The sequence below is a fragment of the Rhinichthys klamathensis genome, unplaced genomic scaffold, assembly GCF_029890125.1.
Source record: "Rhinichthys klamathensis goyatoka isolate OS25496 unplaced genomic scaffold, OSU_Roscu_1.1 h1tg000413l_1, whole genome shotgun sequence".
NCBI lineage: Eukaryota > Metazoa > Chordata > Actinopteri > Cypriniformes > Leuciscidae > Rhinichthys > Rhinichthys klamathensis.
The window spans coordinates 259,423-283,196 of NW_026606913.1; the positions used below are offsets into that span (position 1 = coordinate 259,423).

At 40.4% G+C, this 23,774-nt stretch overlaps 1 protein-coding gene across 1 annotated transcript in view; it reads right to left on the bottom strand.

Moving 5' to 3' along the window:
* Positions 1-1,428: 1,428 nt before the first annotated feature.
* The window catches only part of st14 (ST14 transmembrane serine protease matriptase), a 48,054-nt gene continuing 25,708 nt past the window's right edge, over positions 1,429-23,774 (bottom strand). Inside the window, exons 9-19 of the mRNA XM_056235180.1 lie at positions 21,380-21,483; positions 20,198-20,307; positions 19,853-19,983; positions 19,592-19,696; positions 18,693-18,800; positions 18,179-18,292; positions 8,305-8,424; positions 5,791-5,974; positions 4,334-4,605; positions 3,931-4,067; positions 1,429-1,829 (exon numbers count right to left, since the gene is read on the bottom strand). Coding sequence (XP_056091155.1) covers positions 1,668-1,829; positions 3,931-4,067; positions 4,334-4,605; positions 5,791-5,974; positions 8,305-8,424; positions 18,179-18,292; positions 18,693-18,800; positions 19,592-19,696; positions 19,853-19,983; positions 20,198-20,307; positions 21,380-21,483 — 1,547 coding nt within the window. The 3' untranslated portion in view covers positions 1,429-1,667. The remainder of the gene's footprint in view (positions 1,830-3,930; positions 4,068-4,333; positions 4,606-5,790; positions 5,975-8,304; positions 8,425-18,178; positions 18,293-18,692; positions 18,801-19,591; positions 19,697-19,852; positions 19,984-20,197; positions 20,308-21,379; positions 21,484-23,774) is intronic.

Here is a 23,774-nt window from a genome sequence, read left to right on the forward strand (position 1 = left end):
GTACATTCACATCTGTAACAAAGTCACACTTTGGGTTCTCGATCGTATCAACTGAAAAGAGCAGACATGTTTCCCTTTCCATTAGGAGACCACTGATTTATGGGCAAATAATTGTTGAAGGCAATGTTGATGTGAGGTTGGTTATTTATGCCAAGGTCAGCTAATTTAATATTGAGTTTTCGGTTGTTTTTACTACATTTGCATTTTCAGGGGGAAATTAAATTACATGGAAATTAAGCAAAAATGTTGTATTCTGAAGAAAAAAAAAGAGATATTGACACTGTAAAACCACCATATATTTTATTGTCAAGAGAACACTGTAAACTCTTGGGAAATTTGAATACATTAAAACATTTGCATAGTGTTTAAATAGAAAACACAATGAAACTACACAGAAAAAGTAATCTGCTAAATTTGGATTTAAAAAGCATGTTAAACATTTACAAATGTTAGTCACCCAGACACTTAAAACCATATACAATAATTTTAGTTAAACAATTTAAAAATCTGTTTGAAATTTTCACAATTTAAAAACGAAAGCCTAACAGGTCAAATTATACATCATGATGCTATATGAAACTCGAGTAGTACATAAATATATAATCCATTGCTTGACATCCCTCAACATACAGCTTGCGTCTTTTGTACCTCCTGGGAGATTAAATCACTACACTACAAAGCCTGAAATTCGTACTTAAACAAGTGGACTTTCCATGGGAAAGAAACTTGCCAAGTCTTTGAGGATCCGCCGTTATAGATTCCTCAATACGTTCAGGACTCTTTAAAGCAGAGACCATCCTGCTAGGTTGTTTCAGCCAACTGCTTTGACATTGATTGGCTGGAACTTTAACATGCAGCAGAAGTGAGCGACCTATGTTGGCCTTGGTTGTATTGGCAAATGGATGACGGAAATATCCTATTTTTACCTAATCCTCCATTTTAGAGCTTTGCCACTGAGGTCCCGAGATCACACAGATGTGAGGAAAGAAGGTCAGCCTGAGTGGGATGCTTACAGAAATTTCTAGATTGCAAAGAAGCTTTTGACCTTCACTAAAAGAAAAAGAAAAAAAATGTAGGGACTGAAGCTCGCTCCAAAGTCTGAAACACAAGAGTCATTGTTTCTGGGAAGAGGCAAAGTCCAGTCTTTGGAATAAAGGCACGTTTTGAGCATAAGAAAAAGTTAAAAGATTTGTATAAAACAGAACATAATTCAGAAAGATAACAACATGAATTCCACCGGGTCAGAAGTTGCTGGCAATCTCATTATAGGACAGTTTGATCTCTAAGTGCCATTTATGAAGTTACTGTCCAAGAAATCAGATTCGAACAAATGAAAGTTGGTAAAAGAGTGTAACAGTGCATCACAGTGATATATATGTATATCCCCTCATTATAGTTGTATCTGCATGTATTTTATGAAGTTTTTTATTTGTTGGCTAAAGATGAACTCTCCTTTAGATTGATACAGCTATGAAAAACCTTACTGATAAGCCAACCAGGTGGTCTGAAACGTATGCAAGTTCAATTTGAATGCAATTTTTTTCTCACAAATGATGACAACCGAAGCTGTATTGTGCGAGTGTGGCTCACATACTGTACTAAATATTCACAGAGCTGAACATTTCTGTTCTTCTTTGGTTGTCGTATGATTGCAGGTCCAGGCTCCACTATACGGATGTGATTTCACGGATCCAGTCCCGTAGTTTGGTGACACGCGTGTAGATGCCAGGCTTGTTCCGCCGAGCGCAGCCTTCACCCCAGCTCACTATGCCAGCCTGGAACCATTTGCCAACATCAGAACGACACACAAGAGGCCCGCCCGAGTCTCCCTACGGAAGCCAAAAGAAAGACACTTTAAAATATCATTCCACGTTTTCCAAAACTGTTTGAAAAAGACCAAAATGCATGGAGGACTTATGTAACAAAACATATTTGATCAGCATATTCAAGAGTTGCCTGTTGATCTACTCAAGAGAATGTTCATTAATGAATGTTTATATTATTTTAATTTATTGTATATTTATTGTGGTTATTTATTTTAGTATTACTGGAGACTTTTTTTTATTGTGTATAAGGCTTTGGTAATATTGTATATAAAACAATCATGCAAATAAATAGCTTGAAATTAAAAGAGGAGATGAAACGTTGATTATGTATGTGAGAAAATAGAAAGAAAAAAGGAGGGTGTGTGAAGCAATTGCAAACATTTTAATTATTATTGTAATCACTCATCATTTATTATTTTGTACCTCTAATTTAAGCTGCTTATTTACTGTGTCATTTCATTCCATTACTATTATTCCTGAATGATTTGTTTTGTGTGTAATACAATTCGGCTCTTAATTACTTTGCCAATATTGCAATGTAAACCGACGTGGCAATAAAGCATATTTGAATTGGGAGGTGTGAGAGAGAGAGAGAGAGAGAGAGAGAGAGAGAGAGAGAGAGAGAGAGAGAGAGAGAGAGAGAGAGAGAGAGAGAGAGAGAGAGAGAGAGAGAGAGAGAGAGAGGGAGAGAGGGAGAGAGGGAGAGAGGGAGAGAGGGAGTATATTAACAAGGTACAGAGAGAGAGAGAAAGAGAGCAAAATCTATGAGCTCCTATAGCTGGAGAGAAAGACAGAAAGGAGTCACAAGACCAGGACCGGAACCTGTGCGAGGAAAAAAAGCACACTAAGAAGATTACACCCAGAATAAGAGAGACGCACAGAGCGTTCAGAAGGGGAAAGCAAGATGAATAACAAGTGAGATAGAAGTAGAAATTATGGAAATCAGCTCATTTAAATATCAGGGAACAAGGTAGAATAATTAATCTTCTCCACTACGAGGGTGTACACACACTGCAGGAAGACAACAACATTAGCTGAACACTTTGATGGCATTATGCTCATGTCATATTTGTACTGTAGGTGTTTCTGAATGAATAGAACAGGATGAAAAAGGCTTGACAATGCATCTAAATGGCTATTAAACCACCGTGAATTCATTACCATTCATAAATGTGTAATCTTTGCACAAGTTTTAGTTAGAAAGCTTTTTAGCTGCATTGATGGTGTTATTATCGTAACTCTGTAAATGCTAATTTTAGAAAAAATATTGGGATAATAGCCCTTAAGTTGCGGTCAACATTGACACATTCTCACAGTTGAATTAGCTATTTCAATAGTAATCCAAACAATTTGGAATTAAGATTGAGGGTGAACAATTTCACCAATGATCCATTATAAATGTTGGAAACAGTTGCTTCATATTTTTTTATAACCTGTGATCATTTTTTAAGGATTCTTTGATGAATAAAAAGTTTAAAAAAAGAAAAGCATTTATTTTAAATAGATATCTTTTGTAACAATATACACTACTGTTCAAAAGTTTGTTATTATAGTTTTCTATTTTTTAAAGAAATTAATACTTTTATTCAGCAAGGATGTGTTCAATAATACATTATTTTATCACTTTTTATCATTGTTAGAAAATATTTCTATTTTGAATAAATGCTGTTCTTTATGAACTTTTTATTAATCAATGAATCCTGAAAAAAGTATCACAGGTTCCAAAAAAATATTAAGCAGCACAACTGTTTCCAACATTGATAACAACTGAGCATCAAATCAGATATTATAATGATTTCTGAAAGATCATGTGACACTGAAGACTGGAGTAATGATGCTGAAAATTCAGCTTTGCATCACAGATTGAAAGTATATTCAAATAGAAAACCATTATTTTAAATTGTAATATTTTTCCCCTGTACTTTTAAACAAATAAAGGCAGGCCTGATGAGCATAAGATACTTCTTTTAAAAACATTAAAAAAATATATATATTTCTAAATTACTACCATGTATTTAGTAAACTTTTGACCGGTACAGTACATATACTGTAAGTAATGAAAATATCAGATTCAGTGTGATTTCATAAGAATGTTTTTTTTTACCTGACAAGCGTCCACACCTCCAGCGAGGTAGCCGCTACACATCATTCTAGAGGTCACCTGACCTTCGGTCACCATGTCGCATACTGTATCATTAATCACCTTAACTTCTGCTTTCTGCAGGATTATTGCAGCAACTCCTACAACACATACATAAATCATTAGTCCTATGAGAATCATACTAAAAACAAAAAGCATCTTTACTCAGTCATAATTTGAAACATTTATTAGAACTAGTAATGTGATTCCACAAATAACAAAATCGTATAACAAAAGTTGTGCAAAGTGACATTGAGACAAGGGATTGATAAATGTCAAACTTGTGAGGCACAATTCCAAAGGTATCTCATGAAAAAGCGGAACTCCAAACGCAAAGGGCAGCCCTCAGGCACACAAGCTGTCTCACCTCCCTCTCGGAGCGTGCCCCAGCCCGTCACGAAGCAGGAACTGCCGGCCGAGAAAACGTGGGTCGATGCTGGAAGGCAGATGGGATGCACGGTGTTGCTGAAGTTCAATGGCTGGCTCAGTTCCAACAAGGAGATGTCATAATCGTAGGTCATTTCATTGTAGCTTGGGTGGGTGATGATGGTCTTTATAGTACGCTGCTGAACAGAGCCGTCCTGGATGTTCTGGTCCCGCAGACCACTGTACGTCAGCCAGCTGGATGGCATTCTGTAGCTGTTGGAAGAGACAATGAACACAATGTTGTTTTGGAGGTTAGTTGTTTAAATCAGATGTTTTGAAAGGTCAACATGAAATGGCAGTCAAATCCATTTTAAGTCTGTATTTTGACAGAAAAACTGAGAGAAAAAAAAAGTACAGTCAGGATTGCGAAAAGCCGTTTGATTTATTTCATGTTTTTTAAATAATTATCTTCTGGTCACCAAGGCTGCATTTATTTGATCAAAAATACAGTAATATTGTGAAATATTATTACAATTTAAAATAACTGTTTTCTATTTGAATATATTTTAAAATATAATTTATTCCTTTGATGTCAAAGCTGAATTTTCAGCATCATTACTCCAGTCTTCAGTGTCACATGATCCTTCAGAAATCATTCTAAATTATGATGATTTTGTGCTCACTTTTATTAGTACTCACTCATTTTTCTCATTTAGATTTTATTTTATAATCAATTATTATTGGTGCTCAATTTTTAATAATGGTTCTTATCATTATCAATGTTAAAAGCAGTTTTTGCTGCTTACTATTTTGGTGGAATTCTGATGAATATGAAGATAATGAATATTTCACAAAATTACTGTTTTTACAGTGTTTTTAATCAAATGCCTTAGTGAGCATGAGAGACTTTTACTTTTCTTTTTTTTCAAAAACGAAATCCTAATTATTCTAAACTTTTGACCGGGTAGGGTAAATGAAGAGGGATTGGAAAATAAGAGGGCTTGTTAATTTCAGCCGAAAAGTAAAGTCATTTCAGAGGTGGAACAAGTTATTACATTTTGATGAAAGACATTTGTGCATTGATGTATCATTCACAAAAAAGACCAGAAACGTTTATTAACAAAGTAAAATGGGGTCAATTTTGATTTCACGGTGAAAGCATAGCTCAGGAGAGCGAATTATCTTTCAGTTCAGCCTTCATGTTTCAGTCTCAGAAACATGTTGGATTAACTCAAAGTAAAATATGATTTTATGCCATGTCTTGTGCTCCACCTGCTGGCCAATGAGAATAAATACAAGCTCAGTCTTTGACCAAAATGTTTGAGCACAAAGCGAATGGAGAAAGATACTTAGCAAATGTCTAATTCGTGCCTCTGATAACATCAACTACAGCTAACAGACTAAATTAAGCAGACCAAATAAAACACAGCCATACAGAGATGCAATAAACCGACTCACTCGGCTGAACTAGACTGGATGAAGCAGTGGGCAGCACAAAGCAGCCATTTGTTGGAGATGATTGAGGCACCGCAAGTGTGTCCGTTGGTCTTGAAATGTAGGCTGACCTGCCACGGCCATTCACCCACATCTGCGTTCTGCCCACCCACAATACGGTTGTGCTTGTATGGCCGGACTCCACAGTCTGAAACCAAATTGTAGGAATGGTTCAAGCTCAAAGAGAGACTTCAAGAAAGACAACGGAAGAGATATCATTGGCATGCTGAGATGAGAGGTTAAGGAGGTCTTGTCCGAGACCAGCAGGGATAAGATCAGAGGGCTAGCTGCAAAAAGTGTTAGCACTGAAAGTTCGAGTTTCTCGAAACATCTGCTCTGACTCACAGGACCGTCGGCCTTTAGCGGGACTCAAGCAGAATCATAACAAGGCAGATATATGGAGGAACGAACCGTGCTGGCTGATAAAAACACAATGAAGAAAGGAAAAAGAAACTAGTAACCCTGAGGCCTATAAAAGAAGTAGAGAGAATGAAGAAATGTCAAGTAAGATTTCATAAAATAAGTATAATGGCTTTGGGCTTTAATGTGCATTTTTTTCCACACTAATTACCACATTGTCGATTATTCAGCAACTTCTGGAAATGACAATTGTTTTTAAATGCGCTGAAACACCAAAAGCTTGTGAAAACACTGAGAAGCTCATTATCTTCAAATAATTATGCAATAAAGACACTAGAGCTGCATGGGCGGTAATTGTATTCTCTTACATATCATTATATATTATATATCTATACCATTTCATAACTAAATCTATAACTACTGTGATTTGAACCATTAGCTGGGTTTTATAAAAGAGTTTTTCTAAAAGAGATTTTACTGTGCATTTCAAATTAATATTAATAAAAGCTGCTGTACTTATTTTTTTGCCATAATCTAAATCGCTGCTAGATGACCTAAATCTTAAAATAAATTACAAGCACATCACTAGAAGACAGTTTGATGTTAAGGGTAAAATCTTTGCCATAACTGATGTAAATTAGCACAAGATGATGATCTAAATCTTAAAATCTCAAATATTGGCTGATACAGATTCATAAAACAACAACACAGATAATCCATATCACGCAAATATATATATATAGAATATAATAAGGGCTGGGACAATACACCCATCTCCTGATTCGATACTATCACGATACTTGGGTGCCGATACGATATGTATTGCGATTTTTTTAAGAAGGGCGTAGATCTCATTACAACTTAGGGGTAGACCACTTTAAAATTAACTCTAATATAAAGCCATTATAAAATTATAATAGATTATAAAATTCAGGCAGAATTTTTGTTTTTGGCACAAACACACTAATAGGTGTTGCATGTCTCCTCTGGGTATAATATCTACATTCTTTCTTCTGGTGTGGTTAGAAAACATCTTAGGGATTTCAGAAAAGTCTAATGTGTTAGATCGAAATACATCGCAGAAGTCAAAATTGCAAAAAATGTCCCAGATTACCCGAATTCACCCTACATGATGTATAAGAGTCACATTTACAAAAAAAAACAATGTAATCGATAAATGCGTTATGTTAAGCACCAAGTTTCTATCAAAGGCTGATTTTGATCACTATCGTAGACATCAGTGTTCATATTTGAAGTTTAAACTTTTATCCAAGTACTTCTATGATAATTGTAACTATTGCATCACAGAAATAATGATACTATGAGGTTGAAAAGACTGTTTGTGAAGCGGTTTAATGACAACTCTCTCGCAGCTTTGAATGCTACGATATGATTTTGTCAAAGTTTAATAGACAGACAAATTGAAAGATCGCGTGGGTGTTTGAATCGATTTCACGGTCTTTTAAAGATGAATCGTGCGGCTCTATTGTCTTATGTCTCTCTCAGCATATGAGCAGCGCAAGGGCTTTTCAGTGCTTTCGGTTTCATGTCTCTTCCACGCATCCACCTGGGATATTACATCACTCTACACATTTATAGATAACGACACATTTCATCCTCTGTTGGAACGAAAGTGGCAAACTTCTGTCAACCTCATCTACAAGCAAGGACAAAAATAAAGCAATTGAATTTGAATAAATATTGATTCTGGAATAATAATAAAAAAAATTAGAATAAAAAAATAATAATAATTGCGATAGCTAGGTGAATCGATTTTTTTCTCCCACGCCTAAATATAATACAATATAATAAAAATAAAATATATAAAATCCAATAAAATGATATAAAATATATGACTGGATGAGCCACATTTTAAATCATTGTAAAATAGTAGCTGAAATACACACCTGAGCACTACAGTTCAATTATGTATTTAACAAATATCTCAGACAGCAGTGCTGTTGTTCTAAATATCTTCACTGCTGCAAATTAATCAAAAAGTTATTAATATTGAGTAACTTTGTGTGTTGAATGGTTACTGCCCATGTTTTGTCCAGACTAAAAGAGCATCTTCACTTTTGTTTGAGTGAAAAAAATACATTAAACAATGTGACTTACCGCATCCCTGTTCATCCGAACCATCTGAGCAGTCGTCTTCGCGATCACACTCTGCGTTCACTTTGTTTACACACTGCTTGTCTTTACACCTGAAGGAGAAATCATTGCAGATGCCAGCCGCTAAGAGAGGAAGAGAGCATAAAGTAAAACTTGAACGAGGGAAATAAACCATCAATTGCAGCTTCTTTTTATCATCAAAGACCTGAAAGACCATGCAAGAGCCAGCTTATTGATCAGGCCTATTGATTGTGGGATAGGTCACTTATCTCAGCTGAAGGATACAAAAACAATGAACAACTTTGGGGTAGAAAGAGTAGGAGGTAAATAAGGGATGAACAAGTTGGAAAAGACCAACATGTGTGATTTCACAACCGTTTCAGCCTAAGTGTTGAAGCTATTGCCATCACAAGAGTCTATGCATATTAAAAGCAGGTTAATAATGTATGTAATGGTACTTAATATTTAGTGTGAATGTACATGTCAATTTGATTTCTACTGGCTGTGTTTCTCCACTTCTGTAGCTGATCACTTAGAAGAAAAAAGAGGATGCAAATACAGCAGCTTAATGGCTGAAAAAGTTGATTAAAGATTAAAGTTCAATTTAAAGCATTCCAAAATGTCCTAAAACTTTAAATATTTTAGTTCACCTTTTCAGTGGCTGATCATTTACTGTGATGACAATCTTTTAGTTTTTAACTAAACTGATCTTTCTGACAATAGAGACCCTAAGCTAAACACACACAGCATGGCCCCAAATCTCACTCAGTACTCGCACACACACACACGAACATCCAGCCAAACAATAGAAAGCACTTTAATATGTTTAATAATTTACAATTTTGTGAATAACTCAGGACCTGTATATGTCTCACAAAAAACATTAAATTCTGCCCAAAGAAAATAAAATCTTTCTTTTCTATTGTGTGTATATATATATATATATATATATATATATATATATATATATATATATATATATGTATATGTATATATGTATTTATACACTCACCGAAAGGATTATTAGGAACACTTGTTCAATTTCTCATTAATGCAATTATCTAATCAACCAATCACATGGCAGTTGCTTCAATGCATTTAGGGGTGTGGTCCTGGTCAAGACAATCTCCTGAACTCCAAACTGAATGTCAGAATGGGAAAGAAAGGTGATTTAAGCAATTTTGAGCGTGGCATGGTTGTTGGTGCCAGACGGGCCGGTCTGAGTATTTCACAATCTGCTCAGTTACTGGGATTTTCACGCACAACCATTTCTAGGGTTTACAAAGAATGGTGTGAAAAGGGAAAAAATATCCAGTATGCAGCAGTCCTGTGGGTGAAAATGCCTTGTTGATGCTAGAGGTCAGAGGAGAATGGGCCGACTGATTCAAGCTGATAGAAGAGCAACTTTGACTGAAATAACCCCTCGTTACAACCGAGGTATGCAGCAAAGCATTTGTGAAGCCACAACACGCACAACCTTGAGGTGGATGGGCTACAACAGCAGAAGACCCCACCGGGTACCACTCATCTCCACTACAAATAGAAAAAAGAGGCTACAATTTGCAAGAGCTCACCAAAATTGAACAGTTGAAGACTGGAAAATGTTGCCTGGTCTGGTGAGTCTCTATTTCTGTTGAGACATTCAGATGGTAGAGTCAGAATTTGGCGTAAACAGAATGAGAACATGGATCCATCATGCCTTGTTACCACTGTGCAGGCTGGTGGTGGTGGTGTAATGGTGTGGGGGATGTTTTCTTGGCACACTTTAGGCCCCTTAGTGCCAATTGGGCATCGTTTAAATGCCACGGCCTACCTAACCATCCCTTTATGGCTACTTCCAGCAGGATAATGCACCATGTCACAAAGCTTGAATAATTTCAAATTGGTTTCTTGAACATGACAATGAGTTCACTGTACTAAAATGGCCCCCAATGCAGTCACCAGATCTCAACCCAATAGAACATCTTTGGGATGTGGTGGAACGGGAGCTTCGTGCCCTGGATGTGCATCCCACAAATCTCCATCAACTGCAAGATGCTATCCTATCAATATGGGCCAACATTTCTAAAGAATGCTTTCAGCACCTTGTTGAATCAATGCCACGTAGAATTCAGGCAGTTCTGAAGGTGAAAGGAGGTCAAACACAGTATTAGTGTGGTGTTCCTAATAATCATTTAGGTGAGTGTATATATATATATATATATATATATATATATAAATAACAGATATAAGCTATAATTGTGTGACCTATATGTGGTGGAAAATTTAAACTATATATATATATATATTAAACTAACCAGGTCAGACTAACATCTAACCTAATTTAACATCTAACATTTGAACAGAATGTACTGTTCGAAACCAATGGGAAACTTGTGACTTTGAGTGTGTGCGTGTGTGTGTATAAATAACATAATTTGGGAAATGAAACTAGACAGCTGTCTAAACTTGAAACTAAAAACAGAGTTTAGTTAGCTAGTAACCAAACGGCTTGTCAACGAAGAACCAATCAAATTAAGTAATGTTTCATGTCATTTTTGCCATACCTCCTTATTCTATAAAACTGTTGTATTTGTGTTTACTCTGGGGATTCTCAATGGGATTTGTCTGAGATCCACCGGCCATGCTTATTGCTTCTTTTTGGGAGATTCTCTGAGAACTGCTCGAGACTCCCGGCCGTAATAAAGAACGTTTAAAGGACAATTACTCAAGTCTGTCTGTCATTAACGCTGCGCAGCAAGAGAACAAGTAAGTTAGATTATCGGTTCTGGACGCTGTAGTGACTGGAGACTCGCTGGAGATTTAGACGGATGCTGTAGTCGACTGGAGACTCGCTGAAGTATAGTTAGGGAGCGGATGCTGTAGTGACTGGAGACTCGCTGGAGATTTAGACGGATGCTGTAGTCGACTGGAGACTCGCTGAAGTATAGTTAGGGAGCGGATGCTGTAGTCGACTGGAGACTCGCTGGAGATTTAGACGGATGCTGTTGTCGACTGGAGACTCGCTGAAGTATAGTTAGGGAACGGATGCTGTAGTCTACTGGAGACTCGCTGAAGTATAGTTAGGGAGCGGATGCTGTAGTCGACTGGAGACTCGCTGAAGTATAGTTAGGGAACGGATGCTGTAGTCGACTGGAGACTCGCTGAAGTATAGTTAGGGAGCGGATGCTGTAGTCGACTGGAGACTCGCTGGAGATTTAGACGGATGCTGTTGTCGACTGGAGACTCGCTGAAGTATAGTTAGGGAGCAGATGCTGTAGTCGACTTGAGACTCGCTGAGGTATAGATAGGGAGCGGATGCTGTAGTCGACTGGAGACTCGCTAAAGTATAGTTAGGGAACGGATGCTGTAGTCGACTGGAGACTCGCTGAAGTATAGTTAGGGAACGGATGATGTAGTCGACTGGAGACTCGCTGAAGTATAGTTAGGGAGCGGATGCTGTAGTCGACTGGAGACTCGCTGAAGTATAGTCAGGGAGCGGATGCTGTAGTCGACTGGAGACTCGCTGAAGTATAGTTAGGGAGCGGATGCTGTAGTCGACTGGAGACTCGCTGAAGTATAGTTAGGGAGCGGATGCTGTAGTCGACTGGAGACTCGCTGAAGTATAGTTAGGGAACGGATGCTGTAGTCGACTGGAGACTCGCTGAAGTATAGTTAGGGAGCGGATGCTGTAGTCGACTGGAGACTCGCTGAAGTATAGTTAGGGAACGGATGCTGTAGTCGACTGGAGACTCGCTGAAGTATAGTTAGGGAGCGGATGCTGTAGTCGACTGGAGACTCGCTGAAGTATAGTTAGGGAGCGGATGCTGTAGTCGACTGGAGACTCGCTGAAGTATAGTTAGGGAGCGGATGCTGTAGTCGACTGGAGACTCGCTGAAGTATAGTTAGGGAACGGATGCTGTAGTCGACTGGAGACTCGCTGAAGTATAGTTAGGGAACGGATGCTGTAGTCGACTGGAGACTCGCTGAAGTATAGTTAGGGAGCGGATGCTGTAGTCGACTGGAGACTCGCTGAAGTATAGTTAGGGAGCGGATGCTGTAGTCGACTTGAGACTCGCTGAGGTATAGATAGGGAGCGGATGCTGTAGTCGACTGGAGACTCGCTAAAGTATAGTTAGGGAACGGATGCTGTAGTCGACTGGAGACTCGCTGAAGTATAGTTAGGGAGCGGATGCTGTAGTCGACTGGAGACTCGCTGAAGTATAGTTAGGGAGCGGATGCTGTAGTCGACTGGAGACTCGCTGAAGTATAGTCAGGGAGCGGATGCTGTAGTCGACTGGAGACTCGCTGAAGTATAGTTAGGGAGCGGATGCTGTAGTCGACTGGAGACTCGCTGAAGTATAGTTAGGGAGCGGATGCTGTAGTCGACTGGAGACTCGCTGAAGTATAGTTAGGGAGCGGATGCTGTAGTCGACTGGAGACTCGCTGAAGTATAGTTAGGGAGCGGATGCTGTAGTCGACTGGAGACTCGCTGAAGTATAGTTAGGGAGCGGATGCTGTAGTCGACTGGAGACTCGCTGAAGTATAGTTAGGGAACGGATGCTGTAGTCGACTGGAGACTCGCTGAAGTATAGTTAGGGAACGGATGCTGTAGTCGACTGGAGACTCGCTGAAGTATAGTTAGGGAGCGGATGCTGTAGTCGACTGGAGACTCGCTGAAGTATAGTTAGGGAACGGATGCTGTAGTCGACTGGAGACTCGCTGAAGTATAGTTAGGGAGCGGATGCTGTAGTCGACTGGAGACTCGCTGGAGATTTAGACGGATGCTGTTGTCGACTGGAGACTCGCTGAAGTATAGTTAGGGAGCGGATGCTGTAGTCGACTTGAGACTCGCTGAGGTATAGATAGGGAGCGGATGCTGTAGTCGACTGGAGACTCGCTAAAGTATAGTTAGGGAACGGATGCTGTAGTCGACTGGAGACTCGCTGAAGTATAGTTAGGGAACGGATGATGTAGTCGACTGGAGACTCACTGAAGTATAGTTAGGGAACGGATGCTGTAGTCGACTGGAGACTCGCTGAAGTATAGTTAGGGAGCGGATGCTGTAGTCGACTGGAGACTCGCTGAAGTATAGTTAGGGAGCGGATGCTGTAGTCGACTGGAGACTCGCTGAAGTATAGTTAGGGAGCGGATGCTGTAGTCGACTGGAGACTCGCTGAAGTATAGTTAGGGAACGGATGCTGTAGTCGACTGGAGACTCGCTGAAGTATAGTTAGGGAACGGATGCTGTAGTCGACTGGAGACTCGCTGAAGTATAGTTAGGGAGCGGATGCTGTAGTCGACTGGAGACTCGCTGAAGTATAGTTAGGGAACGGATGCTGTAGTCGACTGGAGACTCGCTGAAGTATAGTTAGGGAGCGGATGCTGTAGTCGACTGGAGACTCGCTGGAGATTTAGACGGATGCTGTTGTCGACTGGAGACTCGCTGAAGTATAGTTAGGGAGCGGATGCTGTAGTCGACTTGAGACTCGCTGAGGTATAGATAGGGAGCGGATGCTGTAGTCGACTGGAGACTCGCTAAAGTATAGTTAGGGAACGGATGCTGTAGTCGACTGGAGACTCGCTGAAGTATAGTTAGGGAACGGATGATGTAGTCGACTGGAGACTCGCTGAAGTATAGTTAGGGAGCGGATGCTGTAGTCGACTGGAGACTCGCTGAAGTATAGTTAGGGAGCGGATGCTGTAGTCGACTGGAGACTCGCTGAAGTATAGTCAGGGAGCGGATGCTGTAGTCGACTGGAGACTCGCTGGAGATTTAGACGGATGCTGTTGTCGACTGGAGACTCGCTGAAGTATAGTTCGGGAACGGATGATGTAGTCGACTAGAGACTCGCTGAAGTATAGTTAGGGAGCGGATGCTGTAGTCGACTGGAGACTCGCTGAAGTATAGTTAGGGAGCGGATGCTGTAGTCGACTGGAGACTCGCTGAAGTATAGTTAGGGAGCGGATGCTGTAGTCGACTGGAGACTCGCTGGAGATTTAGACGGATGCTGTTGTCGACTGGAGACTCGCTGAAGTATAGTTAGGGAGCGGATGCTGTAGTCGACTTGAGACTCGCTGAGGTATAGATAGGGAGCGGATGCTGTAGTCGACTGGAGACTCGCTAAAGTATAGTTAGGGAACGGATGCTGTAGTCGACTGGAGACTCGCTGAAGTATAGTTAGGGAACGGATGATGTAGTCGACTGGAGACTCGCTGAAGTATAGTTAGGGAACGGATGCTGTAGTCGACTGGAGACTCGCTGAAGTATAGTTAGGGAGCGGATGCTGTAGTCGACTGGAGACTCGCTGAAGTATAGTTAGGGAACGGATGCTGTAGTCGACTGGAGACTCGCTGAAGTATAGTTAGGGAGCGGATGCTGTAGTCGACTGGAGACTCGCTGGAGATTTAGACGGATGCTGTTGTCGACTGGAGACTCGCTGAAGTATAGTTAGGGAGCGGATGCTGTAGTCGACTGGAGACTCACTGAAGTATAGTTAGGGAACGGATGCTGTAGTCGACTGGAGACTCGCTGGAGATTTAGACGGATGCTGTTGTCGACTGGAGACTCGCTGAAGTATAGTTAGGGAGCGGATGCTGTAGTCGACTGGAGACTCGCTGAAGTATAGTTAGGGAACGGATGCTGTAGTCGACTGGAGACTCGCTGAGGTATAGTTAGGGAGCGGATGCTGTAGTCGACTTGAGACTCGCTGAGGTATAGTTAGGGAGCGGATGCTGTAGTCGACTGGAGACTCGCTGAAGTATAGTTAGGGAACGGATGCTGTAGTCGACTGGAGACTCGCTGAAGTATAGTTAGGAAGCGGATGCTGTAGTCGACTTGAGACTCGCTGAAATATAGTTTGGGAGCAGATGCTGTAGTCGACTGGAGACTCGCTGAAGTATAGTTTGGGAGCGGATGCTGTAGTCAACTGGAGACTCGCTGAAGTATAGTTAGGGAGCGGATGCTGTAGTCGACTGGAGACTCGCTGAAGTATAGTTAGGGAGCGGATGCTGTAGTCAACTGGAGACTCGCTGAAGTATAGTTAGGGAGCGGATGCTGTAGTCGACTGGAGACTCGCTGAAGTATAGTTAGGGAGTGGATGCTGTAGTCGACTGGAGACTCGCTGAAGTATAGTTAGGGAGCGGATGCTGTAGTCGACTGGAGATTCGCTGAAGTATAGTTAGGGAGCGGATGCTGTAGTCGACTGGAGACTCGCTGAAGTATAGTTAGGGAGTGGATGCTGTAGTCGACTGGAGACTCGCTGAAGTATAGTTAGGGAGCGGATGCTGTAGTCGACTGGAGACTCGCTGAAGTATAGTTAGGGAGCGGATGCTGTAGTCCAGTGGTTTCCCAACCTTTTTTTGTCTGAGACCCCCTTTTTCCCAAGAAAATATTTCAGGGCCCCCTTCACATTTAATGATATTATCGCTCTTGTAAGCTTGCAGCAAGGATGACAAAATATGTTTTTTTCAAACAAACGGTATGTTTACTATAACTAGATATGTTTATGCACAAATAATAGCCTATGATATTGAAAATACAATAACAAAAACATCAGTAGGCCCTTTGTAATTTAAAAACATAAGCCTAGGAGAAGCCTATAAATTGGCCCTATTTGAAATGCAAAAACAAAAATTTTCACACTGGTGTGTAGGTAAAAAAAAAGAAAAGAATATAGGCTATTACTAAATGACTGTTGTCTGGGGCCTCAATACTTGCATGTTATTTGTGAGGCTTTATCAATGTGAGGCTTTATTTTGTACGTTTTTGGCGCTCTAGCGAGCGATAATAAACATGCATTTATTAACAGAATAGTGCGTCTTTGGGAAGAACATTGTAGCCGGAACTACATCTCTCTGTGTACGTCTATGGCAAGTCACACAGGTACTGGGCTACTCTGCAGCGGCAGCGATCCGAACCAGTGTAAAATAGTCCTAATGTAAACACTTATTATAGGTGTACCATAGTGGTTCAGGATAAGACAAAAACACGCATTGGAAAATGGATTCATGATGAACTCGCTCATTATATACATTTTGTACATTTTGAACAGAAAAAAGTTAAGGACTTTTATTTAATGCCCATTGCTCAAACATTTCAAAATATGACGCGACCCCCACAGAGCTCGCTGAGGCCCCCTTGTGGGCCGCGACCCCCCTGTTGGGAACCGATGCTGTAGTCGACTGGAGACTCGCTGAAGTATAGTTAGGGAGCGGATGCTGTAGTCGACTGGAGACTCGCTGAAATATAGTTAGGGAGCGGATGCTGTAGTCGACTGGAGACTCGCTGAAATATAGTCAGGGAGCGGATGCTGTAGTCGACTGGAGACTCGCTGAAGTATAGTTAGGGAGCGGATGCTGTAGTCGACTGGAGACTCACTGAAGTATAGTTAGGGAACGGATGCTGTAGTCGACTGGAGACTCGCTGAAGTATAGTTAGGGAGCGGATGCTGTAGTCGACTGGAGACTCACTGAAGTATAGTTAGGGAACGGATGCTGTAGTCGACTGGAGACTCGCTGAAGTATAGTTAGGGAACGGATGCTGTAGTCGACTGGAGACTCGCTTAAGTATAGTTCGGGAGCGGATGCTGTAGTCGACTTGAGACTCGCTGAAGTATAGTTAGGGAGCGGATTCTGTAGTCGACTGGAGACTCGCTGAAGTATAGTTAGGGAACGGATGCTGTAGTCGACTGGAGACTCGCTGAAGTATAGTTAGGGAGCGGATGCTGTAGTCGACTGGAGACTCGCTGAAGTATAGTTAGGGAGCGGATGCTGTAGTCGACTGGAGACTCGCTGAAGTATAGTTAGGGAGCGGATGCTGTAGTCGACTGGAGACTCGCTGAAGTATAGTTAGGGAGCGGATGCTGTAGTCGACTGGAGACTCGCTGAAATATAGTTAGGGAGCGGATGCTGTAGTCGACTGGAGACTCGCTGAAGTATAGTTAGGGAACGGATGCTGTGGTCGACTGGAGACTCGCTGAAGTATAGTTAGGGAGCGGATGCTGTAGTCGACTGGAGACTCGCTGAAGTATAGTTAGGGAGCGGATGCTGTAGTCGACTGGAGACTCGCTGAAGTATAGTTAGGGAGCGGATGCTGTAGTCGACTGGAGACTCGCTGAAGTATAGTTAGGGAGCGGATGCTGTAGTCGACTGGAGACTCGCTGAAATATAGTTAGGGAGCGGATGCTGTAGTCGACTGGAGACTCGCTGAAGTATAGTTAGGGAACGGATGCTGTGGTCGACTGGAGACTCGCTGAAGTATAGTTAGGGAGCGGATGCTGTAGTCGACTGGAGACTCGCTGAAGTATAGTTAGGGAGCGGATGCTGTAGTCGACTGGAGACTCGCTGAAGTATAGTTAGGGAGCGGATGCTGTAGTCGACTGGAGACTCGCTGAAGTATAGTTAGGGAACGGATGCTGTGGTCGACTGGAGACTCGCTGAAGTATAGTTAGGGAGCGGATGCTGTAGTCGACTGGAGACTCGCTGATGTGTGAACGTAGCTAACGTCAATTATATTTAGACGCACTAGCGTATAAGTTATACTAGAATAGTTAGTCTTACGAGACAAATCTAGTATAGTTAGGTTTGAGGATAGAAAATCCATAACACCTATAATGGCTAATTCAATTGTATCTGTATTGTATCCACTTTGTACCATTTCTGTGGATTGATTGATAGATTCTTATTTTTTTTATATTGGAATTTATTTTATCTTATTTGAAGTCACCTTAAAGTGACTAAACCATGATGCCATGATGAACTAAGTTAGTTTGTTGCTTGTGAACAAGTCTGGTTCTCATAATAGACAATATGCAATGCAGATAAGCTTACAAAACAAACTTGTGTTACCAACCTAGTGTTATCCTCTATGTAAAGGCAGTAAGTTAAATCCACTCACCTCCTGAGCAGGAGACCTCATCGCTGCCATCAGCACAGTCATTTTTCCCATCACATACATAATCCTTTGAGATGCAGGCGCCATCCCCGCACCTTTCCTCAGCAATACCACAATCTAGGAGGAACAACAAAACAAAGCCTTGTCAAGTGTCCTTCAATGGTAAAAATGAAAGTGGCCTTTTGAAGTATGCAACAACAAAGCAAGTGTTAAAGGTGTACATATGTTGAAGTTCTCAAAGAAAATCCCAGTTTAAGGTAAATTCGTCTTAAACTAGTGTTTATTTGAATCCCAGAAAACAGCTGGTCGTGTGATCTCATCAAGGTCCTGCTTTACTAGGCCACTGCTTTATCTGTGTGAATGCTTAGTGTATCCTTAAATGGATTTTGTTCCATTTAAATTGACTTCCTTTTGAGCAGGGTTTCCAAATGGGCATCACTGCTGAAATGTAAATGCGGAACTGAGCAATAAAAAAATAAATAATTATGTTTGTTGAAATGTAATAGGAGAAACTCACCGCAATGTTTCTCATCACTGTTGTCGCCACAGTCATTCGATCGGTCACAGACAAAGAACTGAGGCTTACAAACGCCATTACTGCAAGTGAACTGTTCCTCACCACAGCCTGAAACATTAAAAACACATACTGAATAATGCTACATTTATTTGAAACATCACCTAACTTTGTCAGATATTAGTACAATGTATACTGTCCTGAAAAGGATATTTCAAATAAACAGATTTTCAAGTATTCCCAATTTCAATGGCTAATGATAGGTAGCAAACAGGATGCAGAATTATAATTCAAATCAGAAGATAAAGAAACAGAATTTACATGTATTTTTTCCCCAGTATGAATTAACCATAACCATGCTTCCTATTTCCAGAAACACTGAATGATTTCAAAAATGATCAAAACATAGCGTTCATTTTATGAACCAAAAACACCTAATTTCTCAGAATGCTTTAATTTATAATTACTTATACATTTAGTTTATAATATTTAATATAATAAACACAATAAATAGAATTGTTCAAATTTTGGTGTAAATGTTCTTAAGTTATCTGAAAACAATGAGGTGCTGTTTGGCAAAATTAAATTCTATTCATTGGTTTATTCCAAACTTAATTAGGAGGAATCTCTCCAATCAGCTGAAGAAAACAACAGATACTGTTGTATCAGTAATTGTAAACAATATAGATACTGATCTATATATTATGGAATAATCAACATAATTAAATTATTGATGCAATTATTTATCATTAATTCTGACTGATGAATTATCTGTGTTGTGCATCTTCCTGTCGTTCCGAATCAATATCCCGCCGGACAGGGCTATTCCAATTCAAGCTCTAATTAATAAATTGAAAGGTTTAAACTAAATGTTACAACATCCTGACTGGGGTGAGACTTACTGCATTGTTTCTCATCACTCATGTCCTCGCAGTCGTTCCACCCGTCACAGCGCTGCTGTTGTGTGATACACAAGCCTGAGGTGCACGCAAACTTACCAGGGCAAGCTGGAGAAGAAAACAGGAAGACAGCCAGAACTCAACACAAGAAGTGAAGGAGATTTCTAATGATAGAATAATATGATCTGTCTGTTTTAAATGTTCTTGGATCAAAAACTGATCACTTCATTTAGATGGTCATATTGAAACACTGAGCTTGCGTACGGTTTACAGGGTCAAATGCGGTGTAAATGATGCTGAATCCCTTATCAGTGTAGGATTCATCTGAATGGAACTTCACTTCCAAGGTATTGCTGGTGCTAGAGAGCACAAATCTATGTCTCTCCCCACAATACCTTAAAAAAAAAAATTTCGAGGAAGGAAAGAGCAGTTAATAAAACAAAGGCTAGGAAATCAACAACAAAAACTTGACAATAATAACAAGAACAACAAAAAGAGTGGCCAACCAGCTCCAGTTGGTTTTCAGATACAGTAAATTGAGCTTAATGCCATTCAAGAAACAAATGAAATCTTTCTGGCTGTCATGGCGGGACAGATGGCAGAACTTACTTTTTTCCCAGCACCTCTATGTAGTCTTTGTGACAGTTGTTAGTGTCCACCCCTGGCTCCTTCACACGGAACATACTGAACTCAATCTTTATCTTTTTGCCAGCAGGAACCTGCAGAATCCACATGATAGTCTTCAGGGTTATTTTCAAAAAGGCATGAATCAACAAACTCTTCAAGAGGAATCGTTCATCGAAATATGAAAATGTTGTCTTCATTTCATCACCATCATATTGCTCTAATCGCATATTATTTCCGTTCTTTTTTGAAACACAAAATTGATGTTAGGCAGAAACACTAGGCAGAGATGTTTGGTGTTTCCCGGAAAAAAGAAAATAATAAAAAGAGAACCAATTTTACATCAAATGAAGAAATACTTGAAAATTGAACTCAAATATACCTTTAATTTTAAGACATGAGTACTCTCTTAACCCTTTTCCACCAGAATGGTTCTCGTTCTGGAGCCAGAACGTGTTCTCGAACAGGCCGCTTGTTTCCTTGAGGAACGAACGGTGATGTAGCGCTACTATGTGTTGTTTATCTGAATACAACATTGAGTCTCCCGGTGTTTGTGTAGGCAGTGCTGCACTTCTGTTTTGTTGTTCACAGTACCAAGAGTGATTTTAGCGTACCAGCAGCTCACATAACCTGCCCGTTCTCTCATCTGTCTAAATTGAAACCCTAGATTCACTCGCTCTCTTGCACACTGGGTCTCTCTCGCGCGCGCGAGACAGCGGCAGCATTTCTACAGAACCCCCTATTGTGAAGTGGAAATGTGCTGAATGGTTCGAGAATGGACACAGGCCAGCAGCCCGCACCAGAACCCCATTTTTTGCAGTGGAAATGCACAGAACGGTTCGAGAACAGACACAGGCTGGAAGGCCACACCGGAACTGGCCTGGAACCCCCTATTGATAAGTGGAAATGCGTGGAGCGGTTCGAGAACACCAGAACAGGCCTGGAACCCCCTTTTTTGCAGTGGAAATGCGTGGAGCGGTTCGAGAACGGACACAGGCCGGGAGCCCGCACCAGAACTGGCCTGAAACCCCCTTTTTTGCAGTGGAAATGCATGGAGCGGTTCGAGAACAGACACAGGCCAGGAACCCGCACCGGAAACCGTGTCGGTGGAAAAGGGGAATCTGTTAGTAAACAAAAAAAAGAGTGAAACCGTGTTGTGAGGCTTACATTGATGTTCCAATTGCAGTCCACCAAAGGAGGGAAGAAACTAGGGTAATGCGGAGAGGTGAAGTTTCCTGTGGAAGCAGTCAGATATGCTCCACAGCTCACAGCTAGAAATGAATATGGGGGAGGGGGAAAGAATGGGAAAAAGTTATTAAGCAACCGACATGAAACAGTTTCTAGTCAATTCAACATTCTTTTTCAAGTTTCAAGGCTGCTTTAAGTCAGACACTGCAAGTGTTTACATGAGCAATATCATACGAGTAGCAGTGCAATATGGCTGTAAGTCAGCAAGGCTGTGATTCGGCCGTCACAGCGTACTAATATACAGCCATATCGCACAGCTACGAGTGTAGTATTACGTTTATACAACAGTTCAACGGCACAAGTGAGTAATTAAATAAGATACAACAACGGAGTGTCTTTAAAAACACTCTTTTGTGCAGAACTACTTCCTTCCGCCATGTCTCAAATTGACAGTTGAGCCCAAGCCTCCGTTATCAATTCTAAAACGTCACTTTAGATCTAGTAACGAAGGAACGTTGAGTTGTTTCATTGAAGCTTATTGTATTATGTAGAGTAGAGTATTATGGTATTATGAGAGAGAAATCGACTAAACGAATGCATTACCTGCATCTTTGCTACCATCTAATGGCAAAACATTAATGTAACTTTCAAGTCCATATCACGATCACTAACGGACCATTTGTCAATATTAAACGCAGCATATTATTTATATAAAATAATATTTATTGAACAACAATATTTAAATTAAAGCTGCAGTCCGTATCTTTTCCTCTTTGTCGCCATCTCTCTGTTCGAAATCTGTAACTGCAGTGATTCGCGGAATTATTATCTTTACGTGGGTTGTAAATCGGCATGAACACAGTGCTTTGAGGCGAGGCGAGTGCTGCTGTCAGTCACCGCGCTGTGTGGATACTGTCATACAGAATCACAGATTCACTTTTTGAAAGTTTGACCAACATAAGAATTTTCATAAGAAAATGTCTTCTGAACAAGTAAGTAAAATCCATTTTTGTTCTGACCAACTAAGGGGGAAAAAGCATTCGACATGATAAGCTTCGTTAGATTTAATCAACGCGATTTACAGCAACCGTGCAAATTATAGCCTACTTTGTTCTCAAATTGTTCATGTTAAGAACATCAGCATTGCGTGACTAATGTTAAATTTAATGTGTTTTATGGTTAGCAGCTACCTGTGTAGTTCAGAATTCATATTCTCCATAATAGCAAAACGAGAAAGGCACAACAAAGGAAACTCCATAACTGTGTGAATTAAGAAAACGTACTGTTACACGATTGAACTATTGAAATGTCTTAACTTTCTTGTTCAGCAGAAAAAAGCCGTCTCTTCTTCCGTTTTGAACCCCTTCAAAACACGGAGTTCAAGCACTTTTCAAAAGCCCCGCCGATGTTTAAATCCTTGTGTTCGCATGAGACGGTTTCTTTCTCTTTCTCTAGCCACCTTAAATCCGAAGTACGAAGTCTTTTGGGTTTTGTAACTGCTGAATCTCCAGTTGACACTGATGATTGTTGTTTGGATCTTTCTGGATGCCATAAGTTTAATTATGTAAAGTGCTGCGAGAAAAGCCTATACATCTAAACATCTCGTCACGCGCAGTATAGCCGGCTAGCCGAAACTCCTTCTTTATGTGTACGGGTGTGACGTAATGACGCAAAGACATGCTCGAATTTCCCGCGGAAACCCACCAGTACCACTGGAATTAAAATTATTATTACAAGCTAACCGTTTTGAATCTAGCTAAGGCAAGCAGAGAGTTTTGACCACTGGCAGAATACGTTTTTTTTTATATAATTATTTTGGATTATTTTTAACTTAAAAAAGTTACGGACTGGAGCTTTAATGACAAAAGCCATTATAAAAGACAATAGGAAATAAACAAGCAAACAATTCAGTCAAACGTACAAAAGCAGCGCTCTAGTGGCCTACAGGATTTAAGTTAAATATAGCCTAAATATAAACTTATGAAACTTAATTAAAGACCAAGGATTGCCTGTTTGATATACCCCAAATTAATTATATCTCATGTTTAAGCACTATCTACACGGCCTGGATCTCGCATCTGCGAAAGCGTCTAAACGGAAGGTAAAATAGGCGCTATGTTTATATATTAGTCACATATTTGAGGTCTAAATAACTACATTCTAGCCAAAAAAAAACTCTTAAAACTACATTTTGTGACAAAACAACAGTAGTATTTGTAAAAAAAAAACATGGTGGATTTGCTCAACCGTCATGACAGTGGCAGCAAGCGGAGTGATACAAACGGTGCCGATAATGGGGAAATATTGCACGGCTCTCAGCCAATCAGATTCGAGAACCAGAAAGAACTGTTGTATAAAGACTTAATCTGATCTG